Source organism: Sinocyclocheilus grahami, unplaced genomic scaffold (genome assembly GCF_001515645.1).
Source record: "Sinocyclocheilus grahami isolate Dianchi unplaced genomic scaffold, SAMN03320097.WGS_v1.1 scaffold29.1, whole genome shotgun sequence".
NCBI classification, from domain to species: Eukaryota; Metazoa; Chordata; class Actinopteri; order Cypriniformes; family Cyprinidae; genus Sinocyclocheilus; species Sinocyclocheilus grahami.
Genome location: NW_015505208.1, coordinates 2,283,249 through 2,309,540, shown reverse-complemented (window position 1 = coordinate 2,309,540; position 26,292 = coordinate 2,283,249). Strand labels below are relative to the sequence as shown.

The following is a 26,292-nucleotide window of genomic DNA, read 5'->3' as shown; positions in this document are numbered from 1 at the left end:
TGTAATATTGGAGCAAATGGATGGCACTTCAGATCTACACATGCTAATGCTTTCTCTCTCACATCAGGCAAAATAGTGCCACATCTCGGGGGACTATATCGCAGTTGGATGAATTATTTACGTATCAAGCTGTCTCCGATGGCTGCCTGTGTTTGCATCCAACACCTTGGAAAATGTGCAGAAATTGCTATATTTGTTTCTAATAATGCTTGCAAAAAAGAAACATGCTATATGGCTTTATATTTAAAGTCATATGATATCAATTTTTCCTTTCTCTTTGAAGTGAAGTGATACAAGCTCTTGGTGCATAAAGAAAATCTGTAAAGTTGCAAAGACTAAAGTCTCAAATCCAAAGAGAAATTCTTTATAAAGTTAAGAGTCAACCACGCCTACCTAAAACGGCTCGTTCTAACACGCCCCCACATGTCTACGTCAAGATGTGGGAAGATTTGCATAACGCCGCCCAAATGTTCACGCAAAGAAAGAAAGCATAACTTTTATTCTCGCTGTAGTATTGTTGCTGCCGCCATGTCGTGAAGACGCTGTGTATTTGGCCTTCCAACATATGCGCCACATGTGGTTGCCGCAAGCCCGCCGGCCTCTGCTCACTCTAGCCCGCCATGTGTGACGCTGTGTGTTTCGTTGTGAAAGCGAAAAACTGCTTTGTTTGGTCTTCCAATAGAGGACACGACTAGAAATCAGTGGTTAAGTTGTATTTACAACACTGTTCCAGAACACTTCAACCCAAATATTCAGATGTGTCCAACACATTTTATTATGGAGGACTGTTTCCTGATCCTGGGAGAGTAGACTACAATGCCGGTTGTTCTGACGTCTTCGATGTTTTTTTTATATTAAATAATTTGCCACTGACGATTCAAACGCGAGTTTTGAGCAGTTTGCAATCGTTGTTTGTCATTTCTCCGATCACAAATGCAGACATGGTTTTATGTTTACGTAAAAAGACAGTATAAGTCATTATAATCAGTAATTATGTCCCCACTGGATGCAACAAATGCCTTGTTTATAATGGGTTTTAATTATTTTTTTTGTCTTGTCGCTCCGGCCGGACAGTGCATCACAATATGGTAAGGGGCGTAACATTTCTGTCACACACTTGCGGTATTTGGCCAATCACAATGCACTGGATAGCTGGCCAATCAGAGCACACCTCGCTTTTCCGACCGATGAGCTTTGTAAAAATCGACGCGTTTCAGAAAGGCGGGGCATAGAGGAGAAACAATAATGTACAGTATGTGGAAAATAATGTGTTTTTTGAACCTTAAACCGCATAAACACATTTCATTACACCAAATACACCAAATAATGTTCTTTTTAGCAACATCATATGACCCCTTTAAAGGTATGAATGATCTGTAGGCCTCTCAGATTTCTGGGGTCAGTTAAAGGGTTGCTATCTGTACAGTTAACAAGAACCATCTAATGAAAAGAGTTCATTTGTGTTGAGCACATTTGTGTGTAGAATAGACTCGGACCACTGAGGCTGACCATTTCTCTTTCTCAATGGCTATTGTTCTCACGTGAATAATGACTTCTGTGTTTAACTTTCTTTTTTTTTTCTCTCTTTTTTTGAGAAAGAAATGTTTTGGAATGATCTTGCGGTTGTGAATGTGGTCAGTTTTGATCTCAGTATTTTTCCCAGGCTGGACAGGTTTGACTGATTTCTGACACTGAAGGTGGTATCCACATTATATATAACAAATATTTGTAGATGGGCTCTTTTGACTATTCAGAACATCCAAGCATTGCAACAGTGAGTTTTGCACATGCAACCACCACTACTTTTTCCTTCATAAGTGTACAAATCTGCCACTTTCCCTGTTTACTTGTCTATGGATTAAACAAATTTGCATTTGGGACCATCTAATTGGCTAATTAGCATAGACGCATATTCTAAATTTTGTAATGCAATTTTAATCAAACCTTAGGCCTTGAAGTTTAGAGGAGGAAACTGGATGGTGGTGTCTGGGGGAGGATGGTGGGTGTAGGAGAACCTTGAGAGTTCAGGCAGCTCAAAGCTTCATACCATGCCAAGCAAACTCATTAACAGGCCAGAAGAAATAGCTGCAGCTAAAATGAAATGATCAGGCGACTATTTATTTATTCAGTAATTAGGTTAATATGTTTCTGAAGAAAAAAAATAATAATTTTATAAAAAAAGATTATAAATAACAAATATAAAGCCAATAACATATAAAATAATAATAATAATAATAATAATTATTATTATTTTCTCCAGAAATGTATGCATTTATATGCATTACATTATAATTATCTTTACATGTTACTTCTGAATTACCAATCATAATAATTATTTTGAAATGGTGTGAAAAGATAATAATTGTACTGTGATATTGTAATATATATATACAGTGGGTACGGAAAGTATTCAGACCCCCTTAAATTGTTCACTCTTTGTTATATTGCAGCCATTTGCTAAAATCATTTAAGTTAATTTTTTTTCCTCATTAATGTACACACAGCACCCCATATTGACAGAAAAACACAGAATTGTTGACATTTTTGCAGATTTATTAAAAAAGAAAAATTTGATCATCATGGCCTCCTAACAATCCCCATATCTGCTGTCTCCTCTCCACCAATAAGCTGGTGTGTGGTGGGCGTTCTGGCGCACTATGGCTGCCGTCGCATCATCCAGGTGGATGCTGCACACTGGTGGTGGATGAGGAGATACCCCCTGACAATGTGAAGCGCTTTGAGTGCCTTGGAGACTAAACAACGGAGCAAGTACAGTAGACAGTTTCCATGGCAATGGAATGGGTGGCAAAGGGGTGGACAAGGACTTCGTGGTGGTGTGTGAATGAAGTAGAGGAACAGGCCTCATTAGCGGACCTTCAGTCAAACTGGATTGTTAATTGCAAACGGAATGTTTGAGAACATTGCACTCGCTCATTTGGTCCTGTCTGTGTGACAGTGTTTGAAAGGATGCTGCTCTTTTACATCCCCCCCTGACAAGCTTTTATTGTCTTTGTTGTGTAAGTGCCTGCCCTTTTAAAGAGTTCAAGGCTACGCATCCGTTAGTTGTGCATTATCCATCTTTTAGACTGACGCAGCCGAGTCAACAGTCTTTTGTCTTGTGTCTGCTGGTATAATCCTCAGACGGTATAATCCCAGACTGCACTCCATCAGTGGACTGATGCGACACAGAAAGTACATTTAAGACACTTCATCACTAAACCAATGACTCATTGCCCAGAACACTTATTAAACACACTTATTTCTCATAACTACAAGCCATTTTTTAACTTCTATAAATAGACTTCATGATGGCTTGAATGAATTACTTTTGCTACGTTGCTAAAATTTAAGAGCGTAAAAACCCATGTAACACTTTACATGATTAATTTCCTCTCAGGCTCTGGTATTTTAAGCCTAGCCCAAATATGTCCAGTTTTTGTGTTTATAGTAACGACAATGGTTTTGTTTGCCAGCTGTGAACAGTGTGTTTTTAGGTGGTCCGCTGGCACAGTATAATAATGCAGTAGATGTTATTAAACAGCCCTGTCACCGTCCTGCTGTTCATCGTTATCCTCTTCTGCTGGAGCAGACTGTGACCCATTTCTAATTGCAGTAGTAATGGTCTAAAAGTCTATTTCCTCCGATAAGCAAATTAATGAGCCACAGAGCCGGCTTTAAAGAAATTTCACTGACATGTTGAAGTGGGAAGGTACACTAAGGGTCTGATGCTTGCTAATGCTATATATAATCTATTATTTCTTTTTTAAATGGAAGTTATTAAACTTGTATTTTATATTTAGAAATTTTATATAAGAAATATCTGGGATTGTGAGTCATATTTTGGCTGGTTGGAGTCTTTGTAGATGTAAAAGTGTCTTGCGTGATGCACGCAGAAGGGTGTGGGGGTGTATGTGTGGTTGTGTTCACTGTTCATGATCCATCACTGCTGGCCATGTTTAAACCACATTTCCTGAAATGGCCCACTAATACCATATCTGCTATCTCAACTCCTCAGCCGTGATCTGCCTGCAATTATCTTTTTAAGTGTGCCCTTAGAAGTTTGCCCCTTTTGGTTCATTATTACAGTATTGTATTGCTATTATCAGATGATTCGTACATGTGGGTTAAACAGTCTGTTTTACTACAGCTGTTAAAAAGGACTTTTTTCAAATTTATTTAAAGGTGCCCTTTTTTAATGCAAGTGTTTAATGCCACTGTAGAAATAAATTATATATTTTTTGTTTTATTTTTTGTGTTTTCAGTTTTATTTTTTGTTTAATATTTCCTGAGTAATTATTGCTTATTTAATTCATTTTTAGTTTAAAGTTAAACTAAACAGTACATTTAATTTTAACTTACTGGTACCACTTTACAATTAGGTCCATTATTTATTTAGGTAATGTGAAGTTAACATTACATAATATTGGCAGATACAACTTTTAATTTTAATAATGTATTAGTAAATATTGGAATAAAATAGATGTTGAAGTAATGTTAAAAAATTAACAAAGTTTAAAAAAAAATGCTTTCGAAGTGTTTTTCATTCATATTCCTTAATGTAGTTGACTAATGTTAACAAATGGAACCTTATTGTAAAGTGTTACCAACTTTTTTTTCTCCCTTTTCAAATCGCATATCACACCAGAAAGGCATTTATTTTCAATAAAAATAAAGGAAATATTCGAAAAGTTGAAAGTAAAGTATCGGATAGGGTTAGGGTAGGTGTAGGGAGGGCTTATATTGTCCCAATAATGTGGCATCCATTTAATAATTTTAATTAAAATTATAATTTACACTCAATACATTATTATTGCATACTGTTTTATAATGTACTACAATACTGAGGTGCAGATAATTTGAGTTGCCACTATTTGCAATAATTAGCATAAATAGAAGAAAATGCTGCTATTTTAACAGTGTAAATACAATCTATAGCTGTTTGCACTTAGTGTAAATAACATATTGCTAAAATAATACTATTTTCACTTAGTGTAATAAAAAACTATTGCTATTTTCACTTGTGGTGCTTTTCCACTGCGTGGTACGACTCAACTCGGCACGGCTCAGTACGGCACGGCACGGCTCAGCTCGCGTTTCCACTACAGTTTAGTATCGCTTTAGAGTGGGCGGGATTATTCACATGTCATTATAGTTGCACCGCCTCTACTGCCGCGACTCCTGAAAAACTTTTTCATTCCTCTTCGCCCCATCAGGCTCTCGCTGGATCCGCTCCTCTGCTATCAACGAGAGGAACGGTTGCGTTCGATCCTTCGCTGGCTGTGCTGATTTAAATCTAGTGCTGTGCTGGTTCTGTTGTGTTTGTGTCGCAAGTTCAGGGACGCAGGTAGTGACGATTCTCTCCGGCCAATCAGTGAACAGCAGAGTTTACACGTCACGTTTTGGTAATGGTACGGTTCACTTGGAACCTCAACCGAGGTGGTACTAAAAAAAGTACCAGGTACTGTACCCAGTGGAAATCCCCCCAAAAGTGAACCGTACCGTGCTGTACCATGCAGTGGAAAAGCGCCATTAGTGTAAATCGCATCTGTCGATAAGAAAATATGCTATTTATATTTTAAATATAAATGTTATTTATATTTTAGTCTTTGTTTTTTTCATGGAGAGGCAACCTACACCATGTAAAATAAAGCAGCTTTTTATTTATTATTTTTATTAATATAGTTATATCTCATATTTAATCATGTAATCATATGTCATATTTAGTGTAATAAAGTAAGTATCAGAAATCTCACCTTCACGATTAAAACTGCTGTCACTTCAGTATCATAGACCACAGGTGTTTTGTCATATGATTATGGATTGCGATGAGTGTGTTGTTGTTAGAGGTTGAACAGGGCAGTATTGGAGCTGCTGTTTGTTCATAGATGTTTGCTGCGTGCCGGATTGTGATGCAATCTGATTCTGAGCTGTTGCTAGGCGACGGCTCATGGGGGCTCTGACGTCTGCGGCACGTTGGCTTGTGCTCCTGTGACACAGCGTGCATTGCAGGGTGAGGCTCCACCAGAACCAAGGCAGCTGGAAGATGGAGAGCGACATTTTCATCCACGGTCTCTCCATCTTCCTTTCCACTTAAATGCACATTCAGTTTAACTGTGAGGATTTTGAGAGCAGCCTGTCAGTGGCTTTAAAGCCTCGTTTTTGTCTTTGACCCCTCCTTACCATGATCAAGCTGTTACGCAAGCATTATGCAACCTTAGAAAATGATACAGGATCAAAGACATGCTGTTGATGGTTTAGTAGCCGCAGTCCCATTTTCATCATTACAGTTTGGTTTTCTTTGGGTTTGCATCATGTTTATTGTCTATACAGTAGTCTTTCCTCTTTTAACGTGTAAATTGGGTGTATTTTTTATTCCTATTTCAGTTTATGCAGAGACATTTCCTAAAAAGTATAAAAATACGAGTCTGTGGGGCTTTTATTTAATGTAGCTATAAGATAAAGCATCAGAAAGACTGAAATTTGACTGATTTTCAGTAGAATCAGACAGCATACAGCTTGTGAAAAGGGTGTGAACCTTCAGTGTTTTCAGTAAGGTGCTAACACTCTCGTCTGAAGCTGCCTCTCTATGCTAAAGCTTCTGTTTTGTTTTTATCAGAAAGATGAAAAGTCACTGTTCTTATCCTCCGTAGTTAACTCTTTCCCCACCAGCGTTTTTGAAAAAAGTGGCAACCACCGCCAGCGTTTTTGCTGATTTTCACAAAAATTTCATGGCCCCCAAAATATTTTGTTGTATGAATATCTAAACATGCAATACAAGATCAGACCCTCTACTTACAAACAAAAAAAATCAGTTTTATTCTAGCTTCAAACATTTTTTATCAACACTTGAATGTAGGTAGGTTTCATTAAAAAAAATAAACATTTTGAGGAAAAAGCTGAGAAAATAAAATTTTTATCAAATACTACCGTATTGACCCGAATATAAGATAATGTTTTTTTCTTGGAAATGCATCTGAAAAAACGCGGTCGTCTTATATTCAGGGTCTAGACTTTGACATGTCAATAATACATTCACAACAATAGGTGGCGCCAAATACGCATAAAACGAGTGTGCCATGAAATACGTAATGTAACGCGTGTTGTAAAGATCGCGAGTAAAAACAAAAGAAAAAGAAAACCTTACAGCTGCATGAGTCGTGACTGTCACGTTAGCCTGATGGGACTAAACTCCCTTTGTGATTTTAAAACGTAAGACAGTACCCAGATTTGAAGACTACAGTAAGATTTAACTTCTACTGTTAATAAGATTTTGGTGGGCTACTATGAGATGGATAGCCTAAATGTCCTAATTCAGATGGGCTACCTGTTTTTGTTTTTTTTAATGGTATATCAAAAAGTGTATATTTTTTAAATGTGATTGTTGGTACATTTTACCAGTTTTGACCATACTTTCAAAACAAAAATTAAAATAGGAAAAATAGGAAAATAATTGAAGACAAAATGTGTTTTACTGAGAAAAAACAAGATTTGGTTTTTAAAAAGCCTTTTTCCAAAAGGTACATCTGGAAAAAGGGGGGTCGTCTTATAATCAGGGTCGTCTTATATTCGGGCCAAAACGGTATATCTGGATCATAGTCCATAATATTATTAAAGCAAAGATGCAGTAGATGGCTTCCATCAGTACTCCCAAAGCTTGCACAGGCCTTTACCACTTTCTGGATTGACATTTCCCTTTGTAACTTTAGGCAGTTTTCATTTATATGCGGTTAGTGTTGATGATCGCATTATTTTTCATAGGCATATGCTTACATATGAGATCGCTCATTTCTGCATCTTCCTGGTTTGTGTTTTTGATCGGCACTTTCTAGACTCATTCAGAAGATGTGTAATAGCGCCCCCTAGCGTATAACAAAATTCCGTGTTTGGCTGGGAAGCGTTGTCTCATGAATAATGGAAAATTCCGTGTTTGGCGGGGAAAGAGTTAATAAGACTGTTAATAAAAGTATCGTCATTTGAGTGTTAATGTTAGATGCCCTTACCATTAAAATATTAGCCTTTTATTTATTTGTTTGTTTATTTACGTAATTACTTACTGTTTAAAGGAGACCTATTATGCCCCTTTTTACAATATGTAATATAAGTCTCAGGTGTCCCCAGAATGTGTCTGTAAAATTTCAGCTCAAAATACCCCAGATATCATTTATTATATAATTTTGAAAGTGCCTATTTTGATTGGAAGCAGAAACACACTGTTTTCGCTCATGTCACTTTAAATGCAAATGTGCTGCTGATCCCCGCCCCCTTTTCCAGAATAGGGCTGTGCCTTTACAGCTCATTCCTCAGCTATTTTGTTAAAAAACATCTGTTTGGTTTTCATGTCTTATTGTGCGCTTAAACTGTCAAATACACACAAGTTTGTTAAAAAACTCGCGAGTTATAAATAGGTTATGTCTGTGAAGATAAACAGCTGGGAAAGAAATCTCATGTTTATATTTGATCTGTGTGGCAGCAGCGTAATATACAGTAAATAAATCAATAAATCCATTGCTCTCGTGTCTCCTCTGAGGCTGGGACTCTAAACAGTGTAATGTGTTCGACGATGCAGCCAAAGACAGAACAGTTAGCATCCTTTGCTCGAACTTTGGTCATGGTGTCAGAACTGGTACACCGTTGTCGCTTGCGAAATCAAAATGATGGCGCTGTGGGTGGAAACTTGCAGATTAAGGGGCGGTAATATTATAAAAAGATTCTTCTTCTTCTTGACCTGTACTGCTTTTGATTCAAATTTGAGTGGTATGTGGTTTTCAGTGCAGTACTTTTCAGTATATTTTTCATTGTTATATTTTAATATCCGAATATTGCAAAACTAAAGTAAAGTAAAGAGCATCATCAAAATACACTTGCCTTCAGTGAAGTACAAAGGACGCCTTTGATGTTGAGTGCATGTCTTTTACATTTTGATGGTTAGACAGAGTATCTTAAACTCCTGGAGAATTAAACTGGTCATTTTATGTAGAGGAAGTGGTATGTCTGAATTTGTTGGCTAGGGTACATGAAAGGCAGAGGAAATTAACATGCCGACATTCTGCTTTTCTGCTTATTAAGCTTTGACTAGGACAGTCAAAACACTACTTTCCTTCAAACCTGTTTAGAATAAAAAATTAGCTCCATAGCTAAAACACTGGATTGCCGAACATAGTATAAGATATTGGGCTACATCACCAAGAAACATCAGCACTTCCTGTGCAGCAATTCCTCTACGACCTTCAAAAAAATCCAGCCAGAGCTCAAGGTTTTGTTGTTTATGTTGTGTTTACACGTTTGTGGTATTGTTATTAATCCGTGTTCATCTTGGGACAGCTGGACTATCCTGTTTACCTGGTTCGCAGGGGTTTGTTTTCCTTCCCCTGACAGGATCGTTAATTCAGGATTGTAATTGATTAGTGCCTTCCCTTGCTTAGAATTTGCCTCGAACCTGACTGAAATCACAAATGCCCGCAGACTTGCCGCAACCCACCGGTGACATTTTCATGTCTTTAGAGGACATCTCTCGCAGTGTTTGTTTTCGCAGAGTCCGTATTTCAAATATGGACACTAATAGGCTTGGTTTATAGAGGCTTTTAGATGCATTTCTTATCAGTGTGGCACAGAAAACCCCAAGCAGTGCTTGTCACTGTGGGTGTCGTGTCTCATGCCGCGTGCTACAAAAGCAGAAGCTGATTTGACCCTGACGTTAAGCTGTTTATGTGAACAAACTGAGAGCTATAGGTACCTGCTCTGTGTTCATTATTAATATGGTCTAGTTTGACTCTAATGAATGGACTCATGAACATCCAGTTCTCCAGGTCAGAGATCAGGGCAGCAGGAGTATGAATGTGTGAAATATTGATTTGAGGGGTCAGCAGGGTCAGTGATGTTTAAAGAAGGCTCATCTTTACAACAGACCTTAGATACGTAGGCAATGCTCAAAGTAGCATACTGCTAACTTACTATATGTACTGAATACCCAGATGACCCATTGAGCAACAGTTTTCATAATACTTTACATACGTTTTAATTGATGCATTTCAGCTGTTCGTGCATTCAGTAAGACTTAAACCCATGAGTTTGGGGTTGCTTGTGAAATGCTTTAATGCGCTTGACTTATTTTTCTCCTTATTTCATCAGAATCTCAGTAATTAAGACATTTTAAGACACTATAAGTAAATAATACAAAATAAACCAGATACAGAGATTTTAGAATTAAGTGAACAGCAGATGTACTACATTGTACTGTTCTAAATGTTTACCATTTATATGTACTGAATACCCAGATGACCCATTGAGCAACAGTTTTCATAATACTTTACATACGTTTTAATTGATGCATTTCAGCTGTTCGTGCATTCAGTAAGACTTAAACCCATGAGTTTGGGGTTGCTTGTGAAATGCTTTAATGCGCTTGACTTCTTTTTCTCCTTATTTCATCAGAATCTCAGTAATTAAGACATTTTAAGACACTATAAGTAAATAATACAAAATAAACCAGATACAGAGATTTTAGAATTAAGTGAACAGCAGATGTACTACATTGTACTGTTCTAAATGTTTACCATTGCATATTGTGTGCATGTTTTGCATACTATAAAAAATCATATGAAGTATTCAGTGTATACTGCACATTATGCATTATGCCTCCATTCAGAATCCGAACATAGCCCTACATGACGATAATTTTTTTATTTACCCCAGTGTTACTGTAATTTTTCTATCTGGAGTGTTTGTAAGGCAGACACTTGTAAGGCATTGTCTGAGTTTAATTACACACCACACAGCCTGTTTGCTCTTCAGCCATTATAATAACGTTCAGTGCCACTGAACAAGCTCACATAATTTGCTCTGTTGTGAAGATGACATTTTCCTGACCTAATAAAGCTGTTAAGGATAATAGCTTGTAGAGTGGCTGCATTTATTTTCTTACATGCAGTATTTTGTGCAGTACGAATAGTCTTGAAATAAACAGTCTTCTCAGAGCATGAATTATTTCATTTATTTATAATTTTCTTTATTTCATACTGAAAATATCTTTATACAGTTACTTAAAAATGTGTAATAAAATATTTATGTAAAATTCTGTATATAATTGTAAAAAAGTGTCAAATAATAATCATAAACTTTATTTATTTATTGCATATAATCTGTGAATATATCTGATGCCAATCTAAAATATTGTTTTGTCCTTTTCCCAGGAGCTGAGGATGTGGTGATGGCCTTTTCAAGATCAGAGACCGAGGACAGGAGACAGTGACCTCTCGCCATGTCGAGTCACTACAGCTGAACACACAACACAGCTGACTGATGGAGAGGGCGGAGCCTGAGACGAGAGAGGGGCGGGGCTCTGCTGCATGCCAGTTGCCCCACTTCCCTTCTCTTCCCCATTCCCCTCTTCTTCCTCACACTAACTGTTACACTATCGGGCCCTGCGGCCACACTACCTGATGACTTCTAGCAAATGAGTCTGAAAGAGTCCTGGCAGGTAAAAATTCGATTTGGGTTTTTAAGTTTCATTTTTGCATCATCTTTCCGTAAATGGCGTTTTATATTTGTTCCCATGAGAGACTTCATGGACCAAGAGCTTAATTTGTCTGGTCAAACTACGAAAGAATATAAATCGCCTTATGGGTTATGTTATTACAGACGATTTTCTTTTTCTGTGTATGTAGTTTCTTGTTTTAATTGTCCACAGGATCCTGCAGGTAGACAATTTTTTTGTTTGTTTACTTTATTATTTTCAGGGTTTTTGATTGTTTATTAGTCGTTTGCATTGTAATTTCATCAAAATAACATTAATGTTGTTGTGGAGGATACCGAATTGTCAAAACGGATGAGGCCCGTACTCAAGCGCACACTCACAGAACGATGTACACAAATGACCTGATGTTTCATGATCTCTTTTTTCGATGTTTGGATTCATGTGAAATCTCAATGCCTTTTTTGTACAGAACGTGAGAAAAAAGTAGAAAAGTGAACGAGTTGTGCCAACTGTGTTTTTATGTAAAATATTTCTAAAGGTATCTAATGAATGTCTTAGGTCCTTATTTATTTTTCCAGTGTCTTAAAATGTAGACAAACACAGACCCCTTTTAAACTTCAGTTATGATTTGTAACCACGTTTTAATACAAATGCTTTTAGGAACCGAAATAACGACAAATTTACACATCAAATGGAAAGCCTCAGCCTTAAAGCGTTGTAACAGGACGTGCCATACTCGGATGTAGGTATGTGTCAGCATATATTTGACCGTCTGATTCAGTGGTGCTAGTGAAACACACGTTTTTAGTTATTCTAATTGAAGTCGAGGATGAATATAAGCTTGTGTGAATTCAGAGGACGCGTAACGTTCTGCGACAACTTAATGAAAACCAAACCTTTTTTCTATTAGGAGTTCAATTAAAGCAGTTTTGTGTTTTGGCCTCTGACCTTTTTGGTAACATTATTTCATGTTCAGTATTTAATGTGTATTCATGTTTTGTTAACTTGCTTAACATAATTATTGTATCTTAGTGTTTTGAAATGACGCATGCCTGCATTGTGGTCTCTGGTGTGTGTTCAAGTAGCTTTCTAATGGTCACAAGAGCCTTGCTGCATTAAACATCAATGTACACCTCTTTTTAATCTGTGGATGTAAGTCCTTTGAAAATGGCTTTTATAGTTTTCGCTAATATCAGCAATAAGTAGTATTTGATTGAATGTCTTCAGTCATCAAGATTACTTGTCCATGTGACAGCTGCATTTTGACAGGAACATGCATCTGATTTCTTTTTAACTGTAAATCTTTATTTTGTCCATGCATTATTTTTTTTTTAACATCAGAAGCATACAATCATGTCTTACATGCTCTCATTTCAGGTTGGGTTTGTGGCCTTTGAGCTTTGCATCCATTGAATGTCACTCTGGATTCTTGTTTAATTCATTGACTTCACTGCATGTCATTCGTACTCGCTTGAGCTGTTGAACTATTTAATGTGAATTTCTTTTTTTATTGTTTAAAAATTCAATTGAATGGTTGTTTTATGCCGTATGGCCATCGACCTCGTCCCTTGACTTAAATGCGTCCAAAATCTATACCAACTGTACCATTAAAGGAGTTGAAAACTGCCTGTTGTATTGAATGTTTTTGTTTCCTTTGGCATTTATTCTGAAAGCATAAAGGACTGCGGTGTTTCTTGAACCTTCTGTCTGTGAGATAAGAACTAAGCTGGAGGAAGATCTCATAATAAGGGCATATTTTGCTTCTCTTTATGGGAGTCTCTGGAATCTGCTCTGGGTTCTGATAAGATACCAGCACAAGAAAAACAGAAGAAAGACGCAATAGATTATGGATGTGCAAAAAAAAATTGTATAACATAATGCAATTTGATCAGTCATATTGAATGTTTTCTGTTTGGGTTTTAAAATATGGAAATAAACCAAACATATCAAACTTGGGTGCCCTTTTTAACTATTTATAGGGTGATGTTACATCCAAACCCTGTTTATGGACCAGCAGTTACTGAAAGGTAGTTTATGCTAAATTAAATTAAATTAAATTATGAAAAATAAAACCTAAATGTTCAATTTCATTTTAACATTTGCCTTTTCATTTTAATATTGGCAATATTTAAATATTCATTAATGGCATTTTTAAATCTGATGGGAACAATGCATTGTTGCTGCTAAAATTTTAATGAAAAATGAATATATATATATTCATTTATCAAATTTTTTTTTTTTGGTAAACAAATTTATAACGCAAAATGCATCATTTGGGGGGGAAAAAGTTTGCGACTCTTGTTTCAAAGTGAAACTACTTGTTTGTAATTTGGTTCTCTTAATCACTATCATTCACAATAATACTAGCAGTGACTTTGTCCTTGAGTATACGTAACTGTATAGTATTTTGGTGCCAAAAAGTGAGGGTACAGTATACAGGCTTCTGCTAACCGCAGACTGCGATCTGTTTCCCCATTCTGATTACATGAATTCCCTTATAATAACCAACATCTGTTCAGTGCTTCTCCCGCCATCTTCCACAGATGGTCAAATCCTGTGATTTAGAGGAGGCTGGCTGTGGGAACGAAGCGCCAGCTGCTGTGGAATTTAAATGGGTATGCATCATCCTCAATTTGATCAACATTTTCAGAGCATGACACTGACACACAGCTCTGTCTCCTGACTAGATGAATGTACGCACATCCCAAATTGTTTTACCCCTCCATCCCTTTCCTTCTGCCTGAAACCGTATGTTCATCTCAGATCTGTGCAATATGAAGCCTCTTGCCCTAAAACGTAACTTGAATATTCATGATGTCTGTTTAGAGAAAGTTGGCTAATGGTTTGAAGGCGTATGCTCGGAATGGAGCCCAGCCTTTTGGCTGACTTCAAAAGCTGTGCTGATACTGTCTGGGGAGATATGAGCGCAAAATGAAGGCTGTGATGTGTTACAGTAGCACAATAGAGTCTAGAACCATCTTTGAACCTCTTAAGAAACTTTAAAAGGAGCAGTTCTTTGACAAACAAAGTGAGACTCATAAGCAGAGTTGGATGAAGTTAAAGTACAGATACCCTGATGAAATATTTCTCCAGTAAAACTAACGTTAAATACTTATTTTAGATTCCTATACTGTTAGGCTATGTAAGTACAAAGCTGGGCTATTTCTTTTTAAAAGTGTTTGGATATCAATAACCACCTTTTATTGTTTTTAATCGTTTAAATAGGTTAACGCTCAATATTGTTAGGAATTAATTTATATTGAGGAAAATATTATGTCCGGTTCATTTTGAGTCGGACAATACCAACTCAGCGAACAGTTAACTTGAGACTCGCTTCGAATGGATGATCAAATCAATTGGATGAGTCGAATTCACAAATATCATCTATTTGATTCATGAATCGGTTCACTCGGCACATTGAAAGGAGTCTGTTCAAAAGAACAATTCGTTCACGAATTAGACATAGGTTCCCTTTCATGGGTACTTCTAACTGCGTCCTCTAGGGGTCGCTATGGGTCCCGACGAGGTGTTCCCCATAGCGACCCCTTGAGGACGCAGTGTCTCGTTCCCTACTCAGGGAACCATGGTTACATAAGTAACCTGAGACGTTCCCTTTCATGGGAACTTCGAACTGCGTCCTCTAGGGGTCGCTATGGGGAACGCCTCGTTGTGACCCATAGCGACCCCTAGAGGACGCAGTGTCTCGTTCCCTACTCAGGGAACCATGGTTACATAAGTAACCTGAGACGTTTCTTCTCTTCTAAATAACGAAGAACTGAGAACGATTTAATGAAATGTGGTTAGGTAAAAAGTAGTGTAGTGAGAGAAATGTTGTAAAATATATGAAAAATCTCCTACACTATTGTTATGAAGTTAAAAAATAAGCTCTTGCAAGAACTCTACAGTCATTTCTTCAGGTAAATGCTATATTAGGCATACATATATATGCAATTAAATTGCCAAATTTCAAACGAAACATAAGCCTAAATAAAAAGTATGCATCTTCTGAAAAGCATTATTATTATTGAAACGTATCCACCTTATTTTTAACGTAAGAAAGTTGTTCCAGTGTTTGCCTACAGTTATTTTACCTGTACAAAAACAGTATGCTGGCATTTTTATCATATCACTTTAATCTGTCATCATAATCATAAACACATCGGGTTGTAGCGCAAATACCGTTTGCTGCTCCTTGTTATTTCTTTAGTTAGCAGCTAAATGAATCGGAAGTCACGCACACACAAAAAAAAGTTTACTTGCACGTTGCAAAATGTGACCCTGGACCATGCACAAAACCAGTCATAAGGGTCATTGTTTTAGATTTATACCATCTGAAAGCTGAATAAATAAGCTTTCATTGATGTATGGTTTGTTAGGATAGGACAATATTTGGCCGAGATACAATGCCTATTTGAAAATCTGGAATCAAAATACACTGAAAAAAATGATTCATTGAATTTACAAAAAAAAATTTAATGTAAGTGGTTGCAATTAATTTATTTTAGCTACATTTAAATAAACAAATTTAAATGTGGTTGCAATCAATTTATTTTAGCTACATTTAAATAAACAAATTTAAATGTAGCTAAAATAAATGTATTGCAAACACTTACCTTAAAAAAGTAATACATTCAATGAATCTTTTTTTTTTTCAGTGTATTGAGAAAATCACCTAAACTTGTCCAAATGAAGTTCTTAGCAATACATATTATGAATCAAAAATTAAGTTTTGATATATTTACGGTAGGAAATTTACTAAATATCTTCATGGAACATGATCTTTACTTAATATCCTAATAGCTTTCATTGATGTATGGTTTGTTAGGATAGGACAATATTTGGCCAAGATACAATGCCTATTTGAAAATCTGGAATCAAAATACACTGAAAAAAAATGATTCATTGAATTTACAAAAAAAAATGTAATGTAAGTGGTTGCAATTAATTTATTTTAGCTACATTTAAATAAACAAATTTCCTATTTGAAAATCTGGAATCAAAATACACTGAAAAAAATGATTCATTGAATTTACAAAAAAAAATTTAATGTAAGTGGTTGCAATTAATTTATTTTAGCTACATTTAAATAAACAAATTTAAATGTGGTTGCAATCAATTTATTTTAGCTACATTTAAATAAACAAATTTAAATGTAGCTAAAATAAATGTATTGCAAACACTTACCTTAAAAAAGTAATACATTCAATGAATCTTTTTTTTTTCAGTGTATTGAGAAAATCACCTAAACTTGTCCAAATGAAGTTCTTAGCAATACATATTATGAATCAAAAATTAAGTTTTGATATATTTACGGTAGGAAATTTACTAAATATCTTCATGGAACATGATCTTTACTTAATATCCTAATGATTTTTGGCATAAAAGAATAATCGATAATTTTGACCCATACAATGTTGGCTATTGCTACAAATATACCTGTGTATACCAATATACTGTTGACTTGTTTTGTGTTCCAGGGTCATAAATAAGGTAGCCTATATAAGTCACTGCAAAATCTCATATCATTAGGTGAATATCTGCTCACTGGTTGAGCTTATTTAATAAGCTTGCATGGAGAGCAGGATTCAACATGTTAGCTGAACTATCTCCTTCTGGCAATAATTTCACCACTTAATTCAAAGACACTTTGAAACGACTTGAAAACGCTGACGTGCTCAGACTACTCCACAGTCCACACTTCAGCTCATATGTTACCACTCATATCCAGTGATGATATTCAAGCAATATCATGCTCACAGTTGTAAATCCGCTAGGTAAATCACATCTGAAGCTTTCTGTGATGAGTTAAACATTGCTTCGTTCACTCCATCCTCTTCCTGCACACCTCTTCATTGTTTTCAGCCATATACTTTATGGATTTGGCTGATATTAATGAGTCATATGTGGGTGGAGAGCCACTGTTTTTTTTTACTCCAAGTCTCCTGTCCTCAAACTGCTCTCTGTTAAAATGAGTAGCCAGAATTCAAGCCATACTAATTAATCCTGGGTGCGTCTCATCTCACTCAACCAGAGACGTCTGCATTCATTTGTGCCGGATCACAAAGAGCACATTAGTCTGACCATCTGCTGCATAAGTTCTTTTCTTCAATAATTAAAAGGATAACTTGACAGTTTTTACATAATCACTATGCCGCATTTAAATTTGATTCTGTTCAATTTGAGTCACCAGTTCTTGTTCTAGTTAGAATCTAATTTTGATTTAGGGGTTATTTTGCTTCCATAACTTGTCTTCTTTCAAACTAGTGGAACGAAATCATCCCAAATACCCATTTATGTGTGTGTGTTTAATCTATAAATGTCAAGTGCAGTACTTATCATTAAAGGCCAAAATTCTTTAAAAAAAATTGTCTATCATTCTAATAATTTATGTAACATTTTATTCCCAAGTTATTTTTTTTTTTACATTTATTTATTTATGCATGCATGCATGCAACTAATAAAATATAATACAATAAAATAACATTTTAAATTAATGGAGTGATAGAAAGAAATCTTCAAAATCACTTTTATACGAAACTTTAGCTCTAATATGTCTATAAAATGAAACTAAAATTTTGAACCTGACTTTAGATTTCTGTTTTGGACATTTTTGCAAGTCAGTACATATTTAATTAGACAATGCCTCTTTGACAATACAATATTTGCATAACATTTCTGACAACTTCATTTGCATAACAATTGTTTTAATGAACTGATGAAGTATGGTGATATCTATATATCTGATATATATCTGTAATAAAGTAATTTTTTACCCTTTTAACATGTGGTGTCTTGCCTGAAACAGTAAATTATCATGCAATTTAAGGAGAATTTCAGGAATATGTCTTTTTTTTTAACATTTTATATAATATAATATATATGTTTATATATATATTTTATTAGTGAAATTATTTAGTTCATTGATCATCATCCAGCAGGAATGTGCACATGATGTAAAGACATGCTTTTCCAGCTTTCCACTTATTTATTTGACAGTGACCATTTTAGAAATTTTCACAGAAGCGATGCACACGAGCTGACGCTGTTTTAGGTTCATTTTAGCACATCCTATTTATATACAGACTATATTACAAGCATTAATATGAAGCATTCAGGATGGTGTCCATCACCCCTGGTGTTTTTATAATGAGTCCTGTCCACCTATGGCCTTCTCATACACCCGTCTGTCTCCTGCTTTTGCCATCAGGATGTCCTCCCACCTTGACCGGAGGTTTGAAAAGTGTGTGGGAAAATAAGCATATCGTTGAAAAATAGGAAAAACAGTGGATATGAGATATATAGTTGAGGTTATTGGCCATATAAAACAACGCTTCCTTTGAAAACTTTTCACCCATATCAGTTTTATCGCTTATGTGAGCACTAATAGAAAAGAATGTGTTGATATTGTCAGGGCCAGTAACATCTCATTTAGCTTGTCTCTGCGGTTGCCATAGACACAGCACACTGCATGCTAATTATGCAGCGGTCAGGCTTCAGCCGAAGGTCTGAGTCTTTTATTAACCTGAATTTTTGTTCCAGGAACTCCACAGAGACACACTTCTGCACAATCAGTTGTGTGTTGATAGAGCAGGATAGCATGAGATATGCTCATTAATATGGGCTGATATGTGTATGTTAGATCACACATATTTACTGCTATTTTAAGATCCAGTGTGTGTGTTACAAGGCAATCTGTATATAGCTTTGAACATTTGGAGCTTCAGGCACATAAGAAGATCGTGTTATGGCATCAGTGTCTGTCAAGATGACTAAACGAGTTTTTTTAAGGATGTTAATACTCAGACATGACAACCACATCAGCCTTCAAAAATCTTTCTTAATCAGTGGGACATTTTTTGTCTTGATTTCAGAGTGGGATCTTGATTTTTTTTAATCAGATCACTTCTCTGCATTGTGGCTCCTTGTGGAATGAGTCTGGAAACTGTTTTTAGGAGACACTTCAGATGCTTCTTGGGATGCAAGAAGACAAAATGCTGAATAGGCAGTTTATGTGGCAGTATACCAGAACTGAACGTTATTTATAAGCTACTACATATACACATTTATGTTTATTATAATACACAAATGTTGTGTTTGTTTATTAATATTGGACAAGAGGTAAATACAAAAGCAAAATAAGATTGAATTGAATTCATGATGGAATGTCATATTTACTTTGTACACATAGCATTTTTTTTTTCAATCAAATAAAGTAAATAAAAATAAAATAAGTACCTTAATTAAGTTAATAATAAAGTAATATTAATATATTCTATTTGGCTTTTTTACAGAGTCCAGCATTTGGTTCATACTAAAAAAAATAAAAGTAAAATAGTTTAAAAAGTTAATAATAAAACAGTACTGAAAATTATCTTCTTTTTCACTTTATTAAATATACTAGGTTTAATTGTACTGAATTAGGTGTATTATTTTCAAAATATAAAAACAAATGTATTTTTATATAAATATTATTGGATGTATAAAGTATTAGAAAATACTATTTGTACTATAAAATACTCAAACTTTTTTATTCTTTAAAGCGAATGGCTGATGGGATAGTTGTATGATTTTATAACTTTTTTGTTTGTTTTCTGTGTGTTTTTCTGTTTTTGATGACTTGCTGGAAAGCACATTGGTCAACGGAAGTCGTAATTAATTGTGCTATATAAATAAACTGTCATTGTCATAAAAGATTAAATGTAGGCCTAAATGTCAAATACTTACAGATACAAAAACATCACAAATAATGACAAAGAAACAGCAAGTAACGCATATATATTTGTACTTCTTCTTCTAATACCTTCATTCGGCAGATTTTAAACGCTGCAGGCAGCTGCCAATCACAGTGAGGCACAGACTGTGATCTCTGTTGCAAGCATTTCAGAATATGCCGATAGTGCTGGAGTTTTTATTGGATTTAGTGCAAACACATTTCATTCTGTCGGATTGTCAAAAGGCGTATTTCTAACTCCAACTACTTTTGATTTTCAGAGCGTCTTAAAAATGCATCGCTCATGCATTTGTACACAGACCAACAAATAAAAACGGCGGATTACCAGAACGCATCTGCTTCTGAAAGACTGATTGCGACGTGGATTTCAGTCGACTGAACTAGAATCAGCAACTCTGTTCTCAGTCTGGTATACATCACACTTGTCTAAGAGGTAGACCTGGCCCTAGATCAGCTGATGCTGTTGTGCGAGACAGTTCATTAGGTTTCTCGAGCGGTTCTGGTGAGGGCAGGATGGGCATGCGGTGATTCAGCAGACTCAGCATAGTCTGGCAAAGCATCCATCACTCCACAGGCAGCCAGCGCTGAGGAACCTGCTGTTCTTTTGACTCTTGGCTGATGATCTCCTGCTGGGCACTGAACTCAATCTGACAGCTTCCTCCAAATCGCTTTCTTGTTGCGTTCCTGTGCCATAGATGTTTTTGGCCTAAGCTGAACACATTCTCTTTGAATCCTCGTAGCGTGTCTTTTGAATCAGGAGCTGGAAGAGATGGGTAAATAATTCATCCAGCCACGTGTGTCCTCTCTTGAGTAAATAAGGGTGCAGCTCTGCCTGCCGACCATTAGTGGTGTGTTTTCTTAGCCTATATAGCAGGGCTGCCCAAACTCGGTCCTGGAGGGCCGGTGTCCTGCAGAGTTTAGCTCCAACTTGCCTCAACACACCTGCCTTCAAGTTTCTAGTATGCTGCCTAGTAAGAGCTTGATTAGCTGAGGTATACGAGAGCCAGGAATTTAATATGCGGCTGTGGGAAAGAAGAGCTACGGGTGCTGGAGAGGATCAATAATTGAAAGGTCACACAGAGTGGCTGAACTGCTATACGTGAGCTATGAGGAGCTCATTGTGTCAGTGTGTGTGTGTGGTTTCTTGCTGCATGCATGGGGATTCAGATAAGATGAGGTTTATTAGGCATGTGTGGATTGTGACACGTGGAATACAATGGTCTTATTTGTCCTGCCACATTATTCAGTGTAAATTGCTATATACTATATGACAGAAGGTAAGATTTAATAATCTAGTAATCAAATAAACAAACAATCAAATCTGATATAATCTCTGCAGATGTTGTGATTTCTTCCTTATTCTCTTACAGAGGAAAATTGTATTGCTCAGTGATGCTCAGACCTCAGATGATTCGATTTTGGTGCTGGAAGAGTTTGATAAGAATCTCTTAATGTCTGACTTTCAGTTCTCTTCTAAAACACAAGATGAGACTCATTACTGCTTTTAAAAAAATCTGAATAGCAGTGGATTTCTGACATCTCCATTTGCTCTTCAAATGGAGAGAAGCAATTGAGACACTGAAGAGATTTCATATACACTTACAGTTCAAAGGTTTGGGGTCAGTACTTTTTTAAAGAAATTAAAATACTTTTATTCAGCAAGGATGCATTATTTTGATCAAAAGTGATAGTAAAGACATTTATAATGTTACAAAACATGTCTACTGCAAATAAATGCTGTTCCTTTGAACTTTCATTAAAGAATCCTGAAAAACTGTATCATGGTTTCCACAAAAATGTGTGTAGGACTACCAAGAAATTGTTTAATCAGCATATTAAAATGATTTTTTAAAGATCATGTGACACTAAAGACTGGAGTAATGACTGCTGAAATTTCAGCTTACCATGACAGAAATAAACACATTTAAAATATAATTAAATTGTAGTAGTATTTCACAATATTACTGTTTTACTGTATTTTTGATCAAATAAATGCAGTCTTGGTGAGCTTAAGAGACTTCTTTCAAAAACAATAAAAGATTTTACCAACCCCAAACTTCTGAACGGTAGTGCATGATTTTTATGCATTTTGATTTTGTTTATTTTCTAACCCTTTCTGTTTGGTTAGCGTCTCCTCAGTGCGTTCACTTTCTCAAACTAGTTTCACTATTTACAGCTCTCCACCCAAGTTATAGTGATATTCATTCTAGTCTTCCTCTTCAAAGCAACATGTTTTCACCAGAGCCTGCATGAAAGCCTTTGAAGAAGAAACCGGTCTGCATCACTGAAGCTTTTTAACAGAGCCAAATCTTTCAGTGAGTGTTCAGACATGCAGCTGATATATCTAGAGGCTGAGCGTTTCACCTGATTATAACGTGACCATCTTCACTGATAAAACTCTGGATAAATCTTACTTCAGTCATATTACGATCTCCTCGCCGTCAGGGGAGAAGCCCCATATTGCTTCCACAGGAAACTGTAACAAATCCATCCACCCCCAAGTATGGCTGCAATATGACTGAGGTGTATATCCACAGCTTCCTGTGTCTGGGCAGCAGGTTTTCTCATATATTTTTAAACAGGAAATCTTGATCATTTGTACAGTTTTTATTCAGCTTGCAAGGGACCTTGGTTTAAATAAAAAATAGCTTAAACTCAATTATCAACATTTACATTTTTGGAAGTTGCATTAAAAATCCACTTAAGAGTGTAAGTCTGTAGTTCTCAGTAGTTCTGATACCATTCTGAGTGTTTCTGGTTTGTGTAGGTTTCATTCCAGAGTTGCCGTGACCCTTGCAGAGTTGCAGTTGCAGTAATGGGCTGTAAGTTGTTAAGGGCCTAACCTCAGTGTCTCGGGACAGTTGTCTGCAGGTGAGTGATGGGGTTTGTGTGTGTGTGAGTATGTGATGGCGGAGGCCTTGCCCCTGATCGCTCTTGTGTTGTGAGGCAGAAGGGCATGAAGGGGCTTTTACTTCAAGGCCATGATATGGCATGTCAACATATCGCTTTTGTGGGGGTCAGAGATCACTGTCTGTTAAACTTAATTGTCAGTCCTCTTCATAAGCAGACTGCACTCATCAAATGCTTCCCATACAGGGAACTTCCCAATTGCAGTATGCACAAAACTAATAAAATTGGAGATGGGAACTATAAGGAATTTGACTATTCTGGTTCAGATTCTAATTCCTCTCAATATTTACAGTAATGTTTTGTTCTATTACTTAAAAATAACTGGATCAAAAGAGGCATTAGTTTGTGAATCAGACTGGTCATGGTGTATTTCAGTACTGTTCTGTTTGCACATGCTGAAAATTAGTGTGCGAGAACCGTTAAAGCAATGAAACATCATGAAATCACTAAAGGTGGGGTAAGCGATTTTTCAAAAACACTTTAGAAAACTGATTCGAGCCAACTAGCAAAACAAAAGAGGCATTAGTTTGTGAATCAGACTTGACTGATTTAAAAATAACTGTCTCATAAGAGTCATTAGTTTGAAAATCGTACTTCACAGATTCACGATTGCGTGGATTCTTTTTGCCTAGATTTTGCGTAAGGAAATTTGAAGAACAACAGTAAATTTGACCACAATTTGAGAGTCATTCGAAAATCTTAACTTTGCTGGTCATGGTGTATTTCAGTACTGTTCTGTTTGCACATGCTGAAAATTAGTGTGCGAGAACCGTTAAAGCAATGAAACATCATGAAATCACTAAAGGTGGGGTAAGCGATTTTTCAAAAACACTTTAGAAAACTGATTCGAGCCAACTAGCAAAACAAACTTGTAGCCAATCAGCAGTAAGGGGTGTGTCTACTCATGATGTGGACGAGACAGCGTTCAGTGCACAGGATGGACATTAGCGAGCTGAGCGACAGAAAGATAGAGATGGCGGATAAAAAACAAAAGAGGAAAACGTCTGCGGAACAAAAGAAGGCTTGAGGCAATAAGGCAAGAAGTAGGACCCGGGTAAATATCGGATCAGCTTTCCAGTGCTGGACAGAACTCAAGGAGCGGAAGATCTGTGATCAGATGCAGAGGTTGCTTTGTTTCTTCTCGATAGGTGAGTAATTAACACCGTGTCTGTGAGAGACCCTTTTGGGGTGGGGGCGTGTTTGTTTTGGTGATTTCAAATGTCAACATTGGCTACCAGAAATCGCTTACCCCACCTTTAAGTAGTTTTAAAGGTTCTCAGTTCACAATCCTAAATTACATTCACATGGAGCATTCAGATTTCAAGACAAAACTGCTAGCCTAAACTAAACCGTAATTTTACAAAGCTACGAGAATACTTTTTGTGCACAAAGAAAACAAAAATAATGCAGACAGAACTCAAGGAGCGGAAGATCTGTGATCAGATGCAGAGGTTGCTTTGTTTCTTCTCGATAGGTGAGTAATTAACACCGTGTCTGTGAGAGACCCTTTTGGGGTGGGGGCGTGTTTGTTTTGGTGATTTCAAATGTCAACATTGGCTACCAGAAATCGCTTACCCCACCTTTAAGTAGTTTTAAAGGTTCTCAGTTCACAATCCTAAATTACATTCACATGGAGCATTCAGATTTCAAGACAAAACTGCTAGCCTCCTTTTTTTGAGTGTAGTGAAGAAATTCATGTTAGGGATAGTTCACCCAAAAATTTGAATTCTGTCATTAATTACTCACCCCCATGTCGTTCCAAACCTGTAAGACCTTCCTTCATCTTCAGAACACAAATTAAGATAGCTCTCTGACCCTCCCGTAGACAGCAACGGTACTACCATGGTCAAGGCACAGAAACGTAGTAAGGACGTCGTTAAAATAATCCATGTGACATCAGTAATTCAACCGTAATTTTACAAAGCTACGAGAATACTTTTTGTGCACAAAGAAAACAAAAATAATGCAGAGGAAAGCACGCGCATGCATTGTGATACTCTCCGAAATGGCGCCAGGGTGGAGAAGAATTGTTGAATAAAGTCATTATTTTTGTTTTCTTTGCACACAAAAAGTATTCTCGTAGCTTTGTAAAATTACGGTTGAATTACTGATGTCACATGGATTATTTTAACGACGTCCTTACTACGTTTATGTGCCTTGATTATGGTAGTACTCTTGCTGTCTATGGAGGGTCAGAGAGCTCTTGGATTTCATCAAAAATATCTTAATTTGTGTTCCGAGGATGAACGAAGGTCTTACAGGTTTGGAATGACATGAGGGTGAGTAATTAATAACAGAATTTTCATGTTTTGGGTGAACTATCCCTTTAAGTTTTCACTCAAAATGTTATGATGATAATATAATTTTCAATGAATTACCATTTTAAAAGAATGTAAAATATAGGAATGTTTAATAGAGATCTCAGACATTTGAACCTCACCACACCATACTGGTTGAATAGACTGAGTGTTGTCATGTTATGCGAGACTGTCTGTGGTTGATGATCTTCACATAATAAACCAGTTAGAGCACATTACAAGATATTAGGGCAGGTCTAATGTAGGTCATATTCCAGTTAGTCTTTTCTCCAGGGGAAGTGATCTTTTTTTCCTTCCAGATTCAAGCACCAGACTCTGAGCTTCGTCCTAATAAGACCTTGTGGTTTTAGAGAACACAGCTCCTGTCTTCAGTTCTGTTTGACTCTAACGCACACTGTCTCATCTCTGAGGACACCTCTGCCAGGCAACAGATGAAAATGTTCTCCACAGCAGAGCAGCAACACCTCAGAAGAGAAAATCTCAATAATTGACAGGCCTCTGACAGCTCTGTCTCACACACTTTGCGGGTGTGTGACATGTTTGTACAAGAAGATCTCTTCAGCTGCAACACAACCTTTGAAATGCTAATCTAAAATATTTATATAGGCCTATCATTTGAGCACGAGAGTATAAATCAGCAATCAATTATATATAGAGTTTTAATCTCTGTTGTCTCCTTTCTCAATGCCAGGGAAGCTTCCTGAAAAAGAAGATACATCCTAAGGTTAATTGCTCTCTTAAAGTGATAGTTCACCCCAAAAATGTAAATTCTGTCATCATTTATCCACCTTCCTGTTGTTTCAGAACCATATGACTTTTTTTCTTCCATGGAAAACATATGAAGATGTTTTAAAGACTCC

The 26,292-nt window shown here is 36.4% G+C and overlaps 1 protein-coding gene across 2 annotated transcripts in view; it reads left to right on the top strand.

Moving 5' to 3' along the window:
* ctnnbip1 (catenin, beta interacting protein 1) overlaps positions 1-13,099 on the top strand; it is a 29,135-nt gene extending 16,036 nt beyond the window's left edge. For both annotated transcript variants that reach the window (XM_016257093.1, XM_016257086.1), the window contains exon 4: positions 11,190-13,099. In XM_016257093.1, the coding sequence (XP_016112579.1) occupies positions 11,190-11,248 (59 nt within the window). In that variant the 3' untranslated portion in view covers positions 11,249-13,099. The remainder of the gene's footprint in view (positions 1-11,189) is intronic.
* Positions 13,100-26,292: the final 13,193 nt, after the last annotated feature.